At 36.2% G+C, this 17,229-nt stretch overlaps 1 protein-coding gene across 4 annotated transcripts in view; it reads right to left on the bottom strand.

Annotated features, from left to right (window-relative positions):
- Nucleotides 1-17,229, bottom strand: part of nalcn.S (sodium leak channel, non selective S homeolog) — a 182,018-nt gene that overhangs the window by 31,064 nt on the left and 133,725 nt on the right. For all 4 annotated transcript variants that reach the window (XM_041584259.1, XM_041584261.1, XM_041584260.1 and 1 more), the window contains 6 exons: nt 12,515-12,588; nt 9,488-9,589; nt 9,009-9,078; nt 8,422-8,513; nt 8,205-8,327; nt 3,448-3,504 (listed from right to left, as the gene is read on the bottom strand). In XM_041584259.1, coding sequence (XP_041440193.1) covers nt 3,448-3,504; nt 8,205-8,327; nt 8,422-8,513; nt 9,009-9,078; nt 9,488-9,589; nt 12,515-12,588 — 518 coding nt within the window. The remainder of the gene's footprint in view (nt 1-3,447; nt 3,505-8,204; nt 8,328-8,421; nt 8,514-9,008; nt 9,079-9,487; nt 9,590-12,514; nt 12,589-17,229) is intronic.

Raw genomic sequence — 17,229 nt, 5'->3', positions numbered from 1 at the left:
ACATAAACAGTAATTAATTGGATAATAGCATTTTAAATACTGTAACTTAAAAACCATTAAATAAAATATACACACCCTATTAAACTGTGCATATTTCCACACTACTCTTCTTTAAAAAATGTGTGAAGGAGGTGTCCAGTAGTTTAAGATTCAAAAACTTTCAATCCCCTCTGATTATCCCCACATTATATAATTTGCCTTATCTTTGCTATACAAAGTATGGACCTGCAAGGGTTCTGTAAATTCTGTTGTAAGACACTTATTATAATTTGCTAAGCCGCATCAAATACCTCAGCCTGTTTTCCTTAGACAAATTCCTGACAATTTTAGCCAATTACATGGATTAGGCCCACATAAGGAGCAGACTATGTCCCACAGCAATGCATATTTTATGATAAGTAAACAAAAAAACCTATTTTCTTGATGAAAAAAAGACCAACAACAGCTAGAAAGATTTATTAAGAATGAATGGAAGATCTTTAGTTCAGATGGCTTAAAAGGGCTAAAAAAACATGAAGGGAATGTATTGAGAAGATTAAAACATTCATAAATGATGGGATGAGATACAACACATGTGAAATGAAGGAGACAAATTATGTAATATTGTAGGGGAGGTTTTATATTCAGATGCAGCTTTGCATTACATACAGCACTGAATGGGTATTTATTTCCTTGTACACATTTACTATAAGCTAACATTTTTATTTCCATTAATTTATTCTGAAATCAGGCAAAATGTAAGGAGGGTATAGTAATCCCATGCCATCTCTAAGATTCTTTATAGACAGCAACAACATCCTTGACTGACCTGTATTGGAAACCATTCAAGTAGGTTTTACTCTAACCTTTTATTATAAAAATAGGATATTTATGGAATATGAGGTTGTCACCTGTTGACAGTTGCATAGCTTAACAAAATATCTGACATCACTAACTTTTGACTGCCATTCAAGAACCATCTGTAAATTAAGCTAACCGATGCATACAAAACAGGGCTATAAAAAGATTGCAAAATGCTTCCAATTGTAATTTCCACTGTCCATAACATCATCAACAAATGGGTTAAAGAAAGCTGTGGAAGTCCAGGAACGATCTATAAGAACAAGAAAACTTTCAGAAAGAACTGCTACTACATTGGCCAGAGAGGGGTTGGATCAATTATAATTTGTGGTAGCTAGCGGTGCAGGAAACATTATGGGGCAGATTTATTAAAGGAGAAGGAAAGGTTAAAACTAAGTAAGCCTTATCAGAAAAGTCCATCTAAATATACCAGTAAACCCCCAAAATAGTGCTGCTCTAAGTCCCCTGTCAAAAGAAACACTGAATTATTTCATTCTATTGTGTACACATGGACTTCTGTATCAGACTTCCTGCCTTCAGCTTAAACCTCATTGCCCTATGCAAAAGCATGCTCAGTTTGCTCCTCTTCCCCCGCCCCCTTCCTTCTCTACTGTAATCTGAGCCCAGAGCAGGGAGAGACTCAGGCAGGAAGTGATGTCACACCACGTTAATACTGCAGCTCCTATCCTAAACAAACAGAGACAGTGTCTAGAGCTGTTTACTCAGGTATGGTAAAACATTCTACAGAATAAATATAGCATTCTAGCTTGCACTATTGCAGCTAATCTATTGGCAATAAAATGCCTCCGTAGCTTTCCTTCTCCTTTAAGGGTCGAATAGTAAATTTGAACTTTCCGAATTTATTTTTGGTCAAAACTCACTAATTGTGAATTATCAAAACTTAATTTGAATTACGAGATAATTCAAATTTGACTATTCGCCACCTAAAACCTGCCGAGTTAATGTATAAGTCAATGGGAGAGGTCCAGTGACCCATTTGAAGATGTTAATAGCCTTCCTGACATTCGAGTTTTTTTTGAGTTTAGTTAAATTCGATTCTAGTATTCAGGACGATAATATTCATTCAAGTTTTAGATATTCAATTTTTTTCTTAACTTCCCATTGGATTTCGAGTATATTCAAATTTATTAGTAAAAAAACCTCATGAATTCTAAATTCAACCTTTGATAAATGGGCCGCCCCATGTGTAAAGGGAAGAATGGATTCCGCTAAATGTAAGACAATTCTGGATGCCACTGTGAAACTGCCACCAAGGAGCTGAAAAGTTAATGGGGCAAATTTACTAATGTACAAATTTTCGCCAGTGAAGGCTTCGCCACAGATGCAAATTCGCTACAACTACGCTAATTCAAGGAAGCAAAATAAAGGTAAAATAGATCCTCTATTGTCCTAGACAGGAGCCCGCCCTTAAACAAATGTGGCATGACCCTCAAGTGGTTAAAACAATTATTTAAAATAATATATTTAACAGGTACAAATTTTAAACATGTGAAAAAGCGGCAGTGTTTTGGCATACAGGATATGATGTCACTGACATAAGATTGAGTAGGATGTAGCTTCATCTTATCAGTTTGCCAGGTCTAAGCTGGTGAAGGAAACTCTGTCGAAAGGGGTAACGTGATAGAAAATTCACACTTTAGTGGAGTACCGATAGTTCGCCTGAGCGAAAATTCAACCTTGGTGAAAGGGTGCAAAACTTTGTTAGGGATGTACTCTTTCGCTAGTGAATTGTCCTCTAAGCCTTTTAGTAAATTGGCAAAGTCCCTGCGGTTTGGATTTCTGACCCCGATGACTTCTATAATAAGACAACAATCCTAAACATACCTGCAAAGCCACAAAGAGTTATCTATAGAAAAACAAAAGGACACTGACTAAGGTACCCAAACTTGCTATGGTGGCACTTGGAAAATGAGCAGGATATTATAGTTTAACTCTAAAGAACTGAAGAACAAAGAAATAGTTCAATCCTAGTGAATTGGCACATTGATATGCTTTAGTATATATACCAATTTGTCAAACACTTTATAGGAAAGTGTTAATAACTGTGTAAAAATATTGTTGGGATTCAAATGGATAGACTTCTAATGTGTAGCAAATCCAATATATGTTCGAATGTACTAGTGCAGGCTGTAAACCCAATACCTTTATTGCCTTTCTGATGTTTTAGCAATCCATCCCTTTTATTACTGTCACCATGTAACTTGCAATGCTGTATTAAATCCTACATGTCATGGATTCTAAACATAGCTGATAATCCTGTTTCTTGCCATATATCAATCAGCAGTAATGCTGAGGACAGTATTTATTTGAATATAACAATGCAGCTTAATCTGTATATTACTTTATTTAGTAATACTTTATCTAATCACATGTATGTTGATGCTCTAAAATTACATTTTAATAATATACTTTTGTCCCATTTTTTCACTAAATGTCTTCTACTGATACACCATAAATGAGTTTGAACATAAAATCCATCTCTTCTCTATGTCAAAACAACAAACAAAACAATGACTGCATAATTATTCCAATTTAGGTTGTAAAGCCTCAGAAACAGATCGAATAAATGTATAAAAGGCTACTTACTAAAGTTGGTGATATTTGGTGTTTTTCACTGCTCCGGTAACAGGATCTGTTTTTGAGCTGCGCAAAATGCAAAATACTGTGATTAATTTTTAGTTCAGTGTAATGAACTCACTGCAGTAAAATACATGTCACCGTTGAATTTATGTGCACACATAGTAAGAGCTGTATATTATCAGAGAAATCCATAGAATACATAACATTTTCCTGTAGGATTAATGCAGGGTTCTGTAACAAACACTGTACTTACACAGAGATGAAAATGGATAAGAGAGAATTATTTATTTAAACTGGATAAGTAAACCTTTAAAATAAGTGAGTATAAAATAGATGAGGGTGCTATTCTAAGTACTTTTGTAATTTACATTCATTATTTGTTGTCTTTCAATTCCAAGATATTAAGGGATACATGTACTGTTAATATGAATGTAATTTGTTCAACAGCGACACCTGCTGATCAGTTTCCCACCAGTCTGACCAAAAAGTAGTCAAGGAAGTTGTCAGGCAAAAGAAAGAGGCTGCTCTGATGTTCTTCTGCTTAGGAAAAAAAAAGTATAAACCTTCCTCACATCTTTCCTAAGCAGAAGAACATCAGAGCAGCCTCTTTCTTTCTCCTGACAACTTCCTTGGCTACTTGGTGGTCAGACTGGTTGGAAACTGACCAGCAGCTCATATTTCCCTTAATATCTTGGAATGAAAAGAAAATAAATAATGAATGTACATTGCAAAATTTCTTAGAATGGCACAACCATCAATTTTTCATTCAATTATTTTAAAGTAGAACCAACCCCCTCTGCAGTACCTAACATGTGCCTGTAAGCCTTTAAGTGGTGGTGCACTTTGATCGTGCTACGCCATGTATTTCTTGGCAATAGGTGGTTGAAGAGAAAACTGGAAAGTGAAATCCATGGTACTGGCTTTAAATACTACACTACCAGCACTGTCGCTTTACGTATCCATTTTATGTTAATTTACCCAGTTATTGCCAGTTAACTGCTTACAATGGAGGTTTATTGTCCCCTTCCTACTTGCAAGATGTCTAACTGAAATGGGCAAAATGGGGAGCAGGCATGGGACTGGGTAGGTACTGACAGTCAGCGGAGCTATATAGGATATTGAACTATGTCTCTCTTGAAATAGACATTATCCTCCTATCTACTAACACTGGGCAGATTTGATTGAGTGCAGTAACATACAGATCCAATCAAAAATGTATTTTCATTATTTTACCTGAACTAGACAGATCAGAACTATTTGCTGACTGGTTGTTTCTGGCTATTGCATTGGGACACATTTGGCCAGGGTTAGTATAATATCCCTGTTTTTTTACAGCTTGCTATATTTCCTTTTATATATTTGTATGTCCGATGATTTGTTGTTCTGTATTTTTGTTTCATTCTCTTTCAGTTCAGTTTAAATGTTCACACAATCAAGCTAATGTTTTCCTATTACAATAACGAGTCTGACAAGGAAGGTGAGCCACATAAAATGGGCAGCAGAAATCTAATTATCCAGAAAACATGTCATTAGAGAAGAGCTGGCAGCAGGGTGTGCAAACTATAATGTCGCCTCAGCCTCCACCTGCCAAGATAGAATTTACTCTAGGCTACAATTACAGACTAAAAATTGCTTTTCATACCTCTTTCTATAGGCATATTTATAAAGCTTGGTCATTTTAATTTTGCAGATGACTATATCTAAGCCTTAAAAAAATGTTTGATTGCAAACATTTATCAAATTTTTCAGGATAAGAGAGAATGGTCTCTATGTGCTCTATGTAGGAAAGAAAGCTTGAAAGAGAAAATGCTATAAAGTATATTTATAGTCAGCATTCCCTAAAACCACAATAGCCTGGTGCAGCCACAAAAAGCCTTCCAGACAACTAATCACAGGGTCAAAAACTGACTTCGGAAACAAAGATTGTGATCTAGCATCCACTGCAGCAGGGAGCTGCTTTTTTCCCCACCAGGCGCGAAAAGTGTTGGGCTATGCATGTCCTAATAAATAATTTTTAATCTTATAACCATTATTACTACTGTTTTCACTTTGTGTTGGCCTCCATGCTTCAGTAGTTTCCTTGGGGTTTCTCAGTGGTCAGAAAGCATCTTGCAGTAAATAACCTTATTGTAACATGGTCTAGAAACTTGTAAATGTAGCAGTTTGGCAACTTCCTGTTGCTTATTTATTAATAGGACATAAATATTTGTGTAGTACAGTCTCTTGTAGTACAAAGCAGCACATGTCACATGCCACATGTGAATATGGTATAAGCCTGTTATATGTAGCAATGCACACAAAGATAACGCAGGCATTAAATCTGTGCTGTATCTCAAAATGGTTCAACATCTTGTAGGTGATACACAATTCACCACAATAGGAAAAAAGCTATGCACTATGAATGCCTGTTGTACATTAATGGTAAGGAGAACTTGTGCACAATACTACGGGATAGATTTTTTAAGGGTCGAATTGAAATTCAAATGATCTAATTTTTTTTATGGTCAAAACTGTCCGACTAGGAAATTATCCAAACTCGGTTCAAGTTTTTAAAAAAAATTTAATTTGATTTTCGAGATTTATCAAACTCTGACCCTTTAAAAATTCAGGTCCAGTGAGCAATTTGGATATGTTTGCAGCCTTCCTGACATTCAAGTTTTTTTCAGAGAAAAAGCTTGAAGCGCGTTTGATCAAATTTGATTCGAATTTTTGACTCTGTCAAATTTGTGAGTTTAAGATATTTGTTTTTTTATAATAAATAATCGAATATTCGGATTTCGAGTAAAATCTAATTCATGCGAGTTAAATAAACTCACATGAATTCAAAATTCAAATATTGATAAACGTGCCTCCCCATGTATTTTACAAGTGTGACTACAGAAATAATTGGCATAAGTGGTTGTTGTTGATCAACAGTGGCTCACTGAACAATTTGTGCATATATACCAGCATTCTTATATACTGCATTTCAGTAAAGACCTTTTAAGAAAGTGAACTCAATAAACTAAATATGTTATATGTTTTTTTAGATTTTTGGGCTGAATGTGTACATACTAAAATGCATAGTTACCTTCCCCCCAATGATTCAAGGTTTTAAAATACTATAGAAAAAAATAAAATGTCACTCCTATATTCCACCATTGGAAGGAACTATTGACCTTTTAAAAGTCAGGTTAGTACAATAAATCACACATTATCTAGAAGCTATTATTCCAGAATTATCTTTGCATAACTGAAAAGGTTATAGAACAAGTATCATATTTAACACTAGGGGGCAGATTCACTAACTTCGAGTGAAGGATTCGAATGAAAAAAATTTGAATTTCGAAGTATTTTTTGGGTACTTCGACCATCGAATTGGTTAAATTCGTTCGAATTCGAAAACTAACGATTCGAAGTAAAAATCGTTCGACTATTCGACCATTCGATAGTCGAAGTACTTTCCCTTTAAAAAAAACTTCGACCCCCTACTTCGGCAGATAAAACCTACCGAAGTCAATGTTAGCCTATGGGGAAGGTCCCCATAGGCTTGCTAACCTTTTTTTGATCGAAGGATTTTCCTTCGATCGTTGGATTAAAATCGTTCGAATCGTTCGATTCGAACGATTTAATCGTTCGATCGAACGAAAAATCCTTCGATCGATCCATCGCAGGATTAGCGCTAAATCCTTCGACTTCGATATTCGAAGTCGAAGGATTTCAATTCGAGGGTCGAATTTCGAAGTATTTTTAACTTCGAAATTCGACCCTTAGTGAATCTGCCCCTAGGTGTCCCATTTTTATGCATTTTTCACTTGAAAATAAACGACTTTGCCTGCAAATAAAGATTTATGAAGAGTTGTGATGTCTTTTAATGAACCATAACATTTATTGTATTTGTACCATAATGTTTAAAGGGGACCCGAAAAAACTATTTTAAATCCTATATTATCTTGTTAGTCAAGCAAAATGAACTTTAATTACACTATATAAATTATTTGAATCTTGTTTCCTTCGGTCTGGGAACTCATAATTATAGCAAGCAGGCAGGAGCCATTTTGTGGAGAACGTTATTAAGGCAAGTCTTGTATCATCTCAGAATCATGTTTGTGCACCAGAATGGGAGACCATCCCCAGGCATAGAGGAGGAGCAGGCAAGTTTTGATTGACAACTAAGATTTTTTAAATGAGTTTGCAACAACTATGAATGCTTTAATTAAAAAAAGAATTTGAGTTTCATGTTTAATTTGAAAAGGACTTTTTATGTCTGGGTGACAGATCCGCTTTAAAAGCAATTACTTTGGCCAGTATAATAATATTTTACAATTACATTAGTAAATATAACACATATCATAAGGGACACAGGGAATTTTCATCACAGCTGTATTTTAGCTCAATGGCATAACCATAGAGAAAGCAGACCCCACGATCCAGGCAACGATACTTACAAAGAATTTATGTGCCAGGTTGTACACAGTCCCTGTGTGGATGCCGTGCACAGGGAAGGTTTTAGCAGCGCCGTGCCCCTCCAAAGATATTTTTGCTAGGGGGCCCAGCCTCTAAAATTATTTTTCTACTGTTTTAGCCAGAGGTAAAGTGCCCAAAACTGCCCTAGGCAATGAGCACAACTTAGTGAGTGAAGAATGGGAATGCCCCCACTGAAACATAGATATACATTTGTCCGACATACATAGAAATATACACTACTGTTCTGACAAAGAGACAGATGTCTGACCTTTCTTGCTGTCACTTCAAGAACCCTCAGCCAGACTTATGTTACTTACGCATTAAATCGTGCTCTAACTATAACCCTGCAGAAGTTTCGGAACCGGTGTTCACGACCAACTATAAACAGTGGCTTATCAAAGTACGGGTGGTTTTCTCTTAACTCTTCTTCTTGCACCTTCCTTAGAACAATGAAAAAATATGAAAAAAATATTACTATGCCTTCAAAATCGTTAAACACGGGAAAATCAATATAGACTCGAGGGATACAAATACCTTTTCATTTCTGCTTGTTCTTTTTTTTCCTGGATCATCTTGATCTCACTGTCTTCCCTCTGTGCATTTCTGTATCGGACTGTATTGGAGTGCTGGAGTTTGCAACCAAAATATAGCTTAGATGAATATGTGATTATTTGTGTACAATAAGATAAATCACATTTAACTGTCCAGGTATCCAGTAGGCATTCGCCAGCTTCTTGCACAATGCAGTGTAAACCTGGTGCAGGTTTTTAGAATTATACTTAAGCATATGTGCTACTCAGCAGACAATAGATTTAATGGAGCTAATCAACATGTTTATTTTCTAATGAAACTGTCATTACTATAAATACAAAATACATAAATTTAAAATCTATCAGACAATACATCCAAGTGCAGATCATACAGTAAATAAAACACCAATGGTGGGGGGGGGGGAAGTGTTAGCATTAGAAACTTTGAAACTGAGTATCTTTAATAGTAGATTTGGGGTTAAAGCAAATCCTTAGGTCCCTAAAAGTGGTTGCCCTGCAATATATGTAATTAATTGCCATCACATGCATTGCAATATCTGTTCTAAAAAAATATGTAAAAATTTAACTCACGTCTTGTGTCAATGTTTCCAAAGACTTCCCCCTGCTGATTCTCTGACTGTTTGATCCATGTCTTAGTGATCTGAAGCAAGAAAACACAAGTAATGTGAGATATTATGGATTAACCCTCACGTGTGGTGCAAATGCATGTGAAACAAAGAAAATAGCTAAATATCTTACAAAGTATTAAACCAAAATATTACTTTTTAGGTTTTGAGATGAATGGTTTTATATAGTCTTAAAATAATATATAATTTGCAATAGTAAATAAAAATACCTTTAAAAAAAAATAATAGCCATATTGCATAAGAAGGATGCATTTATAGTAATAAGGCTTATACAGGATATTTACTGGAAAAGTGTTTTCAACCAGCAGTGGGTAGGGTATTATTCTATATCCTTTTTATGGGATTTCTGTATGAAATTACAGTAAAATAGTACATTCTAGAAAGCTAAGACTTGCCCAAAGCGGCTTTGCTGCCTAAATATACCTCCGTTCTTGTCTTATGTGGTGCTGCACACTAAGTATTGATCTCTCCTTTGCAGGCTGTCCATCAAAGGATCCACTCAGCATGCGCTGTCTTGTGCAATCTCTGAAAGAAATTATTTGCAAAGGAAAATAAATTAAACAGTGGGACATGAAAAGGTACATCAACAGAGGCTGTGCTTTAAGAAGTAACTTCTTGTGATGTTGCTCTGAAAAATATGTCACCAAAAAGACATGGTATTACAGGACACTGATATCTTTATAAGGAAATACAGTATACAAGTGAGCCTCAATGAAACGGTTACCAGCATTCTCTGTACAGAAAACCCCCAAAATATAAAAGCATTAAAATTATATATTTTCTTGTAGCTTAAACAGATTTGGAAGCATTAATGCGATGATATACGATTCTTTTGTTGTGCCTAAACAATCTATGATTCATTCATTTGTCTTAAACTGGAATTCTGGTGAAGCAAACTGCTCAGTACAGCCAGAGCCGTATTGGGGTCACCCATGTGGCACTATCAGTCCAAAGGAAATGTTTATGCAGACCAAAGATATTCCCGATGTGAGTGAGTCAGTTGTACTATCTGATGAACACTAAGCAGGACATTTACCGAGGTGTGAATTACTGCTTGAACAAATTCCCGTTTTCACATGGAGCTTCGTTTTATAAGATATGTATTTGAGGCTGACGATTAATGTTAAGGGGCTGAGCTAATATCCTTCAAGCATTGTATTCATCATTAATGACCCCATGCTGGGGTTTTTTTTTTAATAAATTAACCTCTAAGTATGTGGTTTTCCGAGCAAACCAATATTTTCCTTTCATGTCCTGTAGGCTGGTGCAGGATTTCACAGAGCCTTATAGGATACTGCATCTATAACTTAAAAAATGAATGTAAAATCATTTAAGCTCCTTTCCTACACACTTTTTAAATTTTGTAACAACAGCGCCACCTGCTGGTTACTTCCTGATGGGAGAGATATTTCAGAAGGAAAACAGAGAAATGTTCTGATGTTGCTCTGCACAGGAAAGAAAACATCATACTGTATGAACTTTCCCATCTCATGTGCAGATCAACATAACAGCAGTTCTCAGTTTTCCTTATGAAATATCTCTCCCACCACACATTTAGAGGAACTGACCAGCAGGTGGAGCTTCTGTTACAATATTCATTCAGTTAGCAGTTAATAAAGGGTGCCTATTGGCCAAAAATACCATCCACCAAAGGTGTGGGCTATTAGAGCTACACTCCGGTTGGGGGTAACAATAGTTTTTTTTTTTTTTAATTGCCCTGCACCAGCATTAGGACACTCGCACCAGTTATACATAACGCATACACATAATGCACTTCTGATGTCACATGCATGGCCGCTCGTACCGGGAACTCCATCCTGGTGTGAGTGGCCTAGAGCTGCTGGGGGGCAATTTAAAAAAGGAACTATTGTTATCCCCAGGCTCTATTTCACAGCACCTTTGGTTGGGGAAAAATGTTTTGCCAACAGGCACCCTTTACTAGCTTTGGAATGTTACAAAAAATAATGAATGTAAATTGCAAAAGTAATCTTGAACAATTTTACATTAGTTTTTTTTAGTTTACTGATGCTGGGCTCCTGTGTATTGCTGGCTCTATGCATATGAACAAAGCAATTCAATTTAGAAGCAGTTACATTTCCTTTCAAAGCAATAGGGGTTTTTCCTTGTTAACTTTATGATGAACAGCATAAACTACAACTGTTTTAAGGCTCTAAACATATTAAAGGTCTAGAGAAGTGATCCCCAACCAGTAGCTCATGAGCAACATGTTGCTCTCCAACCCCTAGGATGTTGCTCTCAGTGGCCTCAAAACAGGAGCTTATTTTGAAATTCCTGGCTTGGAAGCAAGATTTGGTTTCATAAAAACCAGGTGCACTGCTAAACAGAGCCTCAATGTAGGTTGACAATCCACATAGGGGGCTACTAAATGGCCAATCACAGCCCATATTTTGCACCCCAGGAACATTTTTCATGCTAGTGTTGCTCCCCAACTCCTTTTACCTCTGAATGTTGCTAACGGGTTCAAAAGGTTGGGGATCCCTGAGACAATTGACTTGTCATTAATTTATTCCATCAAGTTAAAAATCTCTAAAGATGAATAATATGGAAACTCTCAATAATATGGGCAGATCCCCTTGCTTATCTCATCAGAGCTTTTCCTAAAGCTCTGTAATTTCATAGTTGTTTTGCAGTCTTTTATCCCCAGCACCATTGGCATTTCAGTTTTGCTATCTGTTGTCCCATTTCTCCCATGTGTATCAGGCTTCATTTGCTTCACCCTGCAAGCTTATAACATAATGATGCCTCATTGCTGTTAACTACCCATCTTCTCTGTCATCCAGCCCTTAAGTACTACATTTCTAAGTACCATTTAAATCTAATGCTAATTTCAAATTAAGCCTTTATTCATAGAAATATCTGCCTAAAACCACAACCAGCCAGCATCAATTTCATATTGTACATCAGCTTAGAAAACAATTGTTTATAATACCATGTTCACCACTCATGCAAATAAAGTTTATAATCATTCATATAGGCCCTAGCCAGATTTATAACTGGATAAAATACACTTTATGACATGAATAGAAGTCAAGTTATTACAATTGATATACACTTATTATTCCCACAGTCTAACAATTTAATCATCACCGGACTGTCAGAAGAAACCAGCACATCTGCAAAAAAAAAAACAAAAAAAAAAACACCTATACATTCACAGAAAGCCATTTACGCCATGTCATTTGCAAATTTATATAAAGTTCTCCCCATATAAGTTATGCCTTGCATTGATTCACTTATATTTTGATACATTTAAATAGAATGGAAAATATGTTTCTATAAATAAAGTATAGAAAGGTATTTGAATTAGTAACTTCAATACGTGGTTCATAACTTTTGGAGACACTTGAAGTTGATCCTTCGTGTACTGCATCTGTAATTATAGGTCCTTGTGTAGCACTGCAATCAGTAAATAATGAACAATATTATTACCTGAGAATTTTAGTAACTGCCGTTTCTTTTTCCATTAGATTCCTTGCTCTTATACTAAATACTGATTTACGAAGCTGTAAGGCAAAAGAAGAACAATCATTATAATGGCTGCATTTATCTCTGTTTACTGTAACCACACATCAAATTTTATAAAAAAAAACATTCACTGCTTGGCTGAGCAAAAATAAAAGTCTTTTGTTGAAATTCAGGACTTCAAAGACATAGGGGCACATTTACTAAGCTCGAGTGAAGGATTAGAATGAAAAATACTTCGACTACGACTTCGAATCGAACGATTCGAACTAAAAATCATTCGACTATTCGACCATTTGATAGTCGAAGTACTGTCTCTTTAAAAAAAACTTGACTACCTACTTCGCCACCTAAAACCTACCGAGCACCAATGTTAGCCTATGGGGAAGGTCCCCATAAGCTGTCTAAGCTTTTTTTGATCGAAGGAAGATCCTTCAATCGATGGATTAAAAGGATTTAATCGCTTGATCGAACGATTTTTTCTTCGATCGTGCGATCGAAGCATTTGCAGTAAATCCTTCGACATTCGAAGTCGAAGGATTTTACTTTGAGGGTCGAATATCGGAGGTTAATTAACTCTCGATATTCAACCAATAGTAAATGTGTCCCAAACTGTCGGCTGGGTGTCAGCTTTTTTTTAAGGCAGGTATAATACAACTGTAAGGAGACAACAAACTACAGTAGAACCCCCTATGTTTTTATGGGGACCAGAAAAAAATGGTGTAAAATCCAGGAAAATGTAAAATAAGAGAAATGTATTATGCAAAATAAATAGGTGGGACCACAAAATAGCAATGTAAAATGAGGGGAAACTTAAAATCAGGGGATGTGCAATTGAGGTTCCACTGTATAGGAGTCATTAACAAACACACTAGCAAGTGCCGGTGCATCAAAATGGATGTAATGGAGCGCACATATTAATACTGGTATAGGATCCATTATCTGGAAACCCATTATTCAGAAAGCTCCAAATTATGGGAAGGATATCACCCATAGGCTCTATTTTAATCAAATCATTCAAAATTTTAAATAATTATTTCCTTTGTCTCTGTGATAATAAAACTGTACCTAACGAAGATATATTTAATCCTTATTGGTGATAAAACAAAACTATTGAGTTAAATGAATGTTTTAATGCTTTTTTAATATACTTAAAGTAGGGAGATCCAAATTACTGAAAGATCCCTTATCTAGAAAACACCAGATCCTGAGTGTTCTGGATAATAGATCCTACAGATGAAATCCTACAGATACAAGTATCAGCCTTTTGGCTAAGATCAAGTATACAGTAGTATCCTCTCTGAAGTTGGGCGGGGTGCATCTAGCTAAGGGTGCATCCATGTGTAGCCATCCACTGAGGTTGGAGAGAGGCAATTGGTCCTCTGGCCAAAGGCTGGCATATTTTAGTAGCTTGAGCAAGGTCCCAGGCCTTGCAAACCACTGGGTTGCAGTTCAACAATAGCACTGGCACTCTTGCACTTTATATGCACTATGCTCTTTTGCCCCATGCAATTTGGCTAGGCAAAAGCAATTTTTATAATTTGTCCAATAGGCTGGGGCAGCACACAGACTAACACATTAATTTTACCCCAACCCTATTTATTTTTTAAAGCATTTTTAGCACTTTTTATTGGATGGGTATAATACATGCGGGTTTGCGATTGTCTAGGGGGGGAGATGTGTGGCCATCTGGTTCCTTCCCCCCCTGAACCGGCCCTGAATGGATGCAAACAGATCTCTTCTGAGGTAAATTGTTCCTTTCCCTTTGGGGGATCGGGGAAAGGGGCCACCTAGCCTTGCAGAAAAGGGGGCCAGAAGACCCTTGCCCTCTGCCTGAGCCTTTTATGTCTTTGGGCGACGGTGGGGCTGAAGACCCGCTTATCTTGGCGCCTTTTGGGCTGGATAATTTGGAGTTTTATAGGGGGACTTAGACTAAGTTCCATTGCATCCTCTGAACATGTGTGTGCACTTGTGTCACACCGCCACTGGGTCATACATTTGGAACACGCTCAAGCTTCAAAAAGGAAAAAAATAAAATAATAATAACTTAAATATTGCAAAGGTTTTTCGAAGGATTAAGATGTTACTTGTACATCGGACTGCTATTGGGGATAAAGGAAACCTTACAAACTGAAAGATAACGATGCCTCATGCCAACAGTTTTGTGACATGGATCCTTATGGGTCTTCAGAAGCCTAGAACACTAAGGAGGTTATTTATCAGAATTCAAAACGTTCTCAATATTTTTGAGAAAACCACTCCACCCAAATCCGTAAGGACTTCCCCCCCTTATTTATCAATACATTTTAATGAAAATTTCTTGTTCGGGAAAAGACTTGATAAAATCTTTTGAAAAATCAGAATCTTATGATTTTTTTCAGATTTGATGGCCGAAAGTTCGGCTGGAAACAACAAAATCTTCGTATTATTGTACGAAACCCAGAGCAGATCAGGATATCTTCAAAATATCAACAGGTCATTTGCCATTGACTTCTACATGAACTCAGCATGTCTGAGTTGGAGTACTTTTTTATTCGGACATTTAACACCATCGCAGTTTAATAAATCTCAAAAAAATTTTTGTTTTTTTTTTTATACGGAAAACTTGTTTTTCCTCTGACCAGAAAAAAAATCGGATTTTAATAAATAACCCCCTAACAACATATGCAATATTGAGGATGCATGGATCTAAGCATTCTTAAAAAGAATTCAGAGGTACAGGAGGCAAACACTTATGTAAGTCTCCATGTGATACATGTAATTCTCAGAGTAATACTGCTGTTCACTATAACTAGGTTATCATGGAAAATGTGTTTGAATAACTGCATTTAGTAAGGGTAATTCCTGAGAACATATTCTCATTTATGTGTTCTCAAATATGCAAGAATCATGAAGTACAGGTGCCTGCTGAAAAGTGTAGCTTGGTACTAAACAAACCAGCTCCAACAGCTAGACAGAATGTTAGGATGATTTATACACTGAGCCCCACTTCTAGGCAGAAATAACAAAACAAACAAAAAAAACCAAAAACACTTTGTCATGCCAAAGTGCGAAACTTGCACGTTTCTGAGGTATTAGTCCCTGCCTAATTTTTACTTTAATTTTATTATTGTAATAACATTTCTTTGTTTTTTATTTACATTTTGTACCATGCAAACAATGAATACTTTTGCCCTGACAAATTATTCTATTAAATAAATACTAGAATGAAAGTTTGTCAATGCTATGTTTGTGCAAAGCACTAATACTCAAAAATAAATTTTTAAGTGTTCTATGTTATATGAGATAAGTTTAGAAGCTTAAACTCAAAAAGATATAAATAAGCAAATATAAATGTGCTGTGTGCATGAGTATAAACTCTCCTCATTTAAATGGTTTGGAGAACCACCTTTTGCAGCAACAACAGCTGAGGTTAAGTTCATACTGGACTTGAAAACTGTTCAGGGGTTTTTTCTTCCAGGTAGATTTTCTACATACTATATAGCAACATTTGTCCTAGCAGTCTTGCTCTATATTGGTCTCATCTAATCACAAAATTGTCACTTAAGAAATGTGTGTGGCAGAAACAGCTTAGCATCCTGTAAAAATAACAATTAAATGGTGCAAAATATAGGGATATTTGACTTGTACTTGTTTCCATCTGCTAAAAATTAGTTTCAGTCTGTTAATGTCACTGGGGAGATGCCTTTTTGTTGACACCACCAGGAATTCAAATTGCTCCTCCTCTTTAAAAGATTGCACAGTCTGGCATTTTATCTCTCCGACCCAATGAACCCCTGTGCTGAGTGAATGTGTATGCACCTACAGAAATCATTGAAGAAATTCTGTACTGTGCATGTGCTTGCCCAGGGCAATGCAAAACTGTCATTGGCATCTGCAGAGAGCCCTGGTTTGTACATTTATAATAGAGGAAAAGCTTCCACTCCTAGGTCCCAAGTTAGCGATTAGAATGCGATTGCAATGCAATTAGAATGCGAGTGCAATGCAAAGTGATCTTGGCTTTCATTGCACTTTAACCATCTGGAGAAAAACTGCCAAGTACAGGTGCTCCCAATATTTTTTCCCCATGAGCCATATTAAAATCTCAAAAAGAATTTTGAGAGCAACACAAGCATGCAAAAAGTTCCTGGTGATGCCAAATATGGGTTGATTGGCTACTGGTAGAAACTATGTGGACTGGAAGCTTATAGGAGTCTCTGTTTGGCACTACACATGGTTTAATGCAACTAGTGATTGCCTTTAAGACATGATTTCCAGAAATAAGCACCTGCTTTGAGGCCACTGGGAGCCATATCCAAGGGGTTTGTGAACAACATGTTGCTTATGGGCTACTGGTTGGGGATCACTTGCTTTAAAGAACGGAACACAGTGTACAAAGCTGGTAAATACTCCAAAAGATTTAAAGGTGCAAAAGTTGACTATGGTGGGTGAATATATACACAAACAGCATTTTTCAGTTTACTTTTTCTTTTTTAAGATAAAGCAACATCATTTTGAGGTTTTATGCTTTATTATTATACACATTTCAGTGTAGGATTTGATTTTCAGTAAACATATTGGAAGTAGTCTAGGTTCTGAATACTTTTGCAAGGTGCTGTATATAATCATTTGCATTCCTTTTTTTTTTTTTAGACAGTATTCGCTATACGTATTCTGGCAATTCAGCCCAAACATCTAATTTC

The sequence above is a fragment of the Xenopus laevis genome, chromosome 2S (assembly GCF_017654675.1).
Source record: "Xenopus laevis strain J_2021 chromosome 2S, Xenopus_laevis_v10.1, whole genome shotgun sequence".
Lineage (NCBI taxonomy): Eukaryota > Metazoa > Chordata > Amphibia > Anura > Pipidae > Xenopus > Xenopus laevis.
This window is presented reverse-complemented; position numbering and strand designations above follow the sequence as displayed.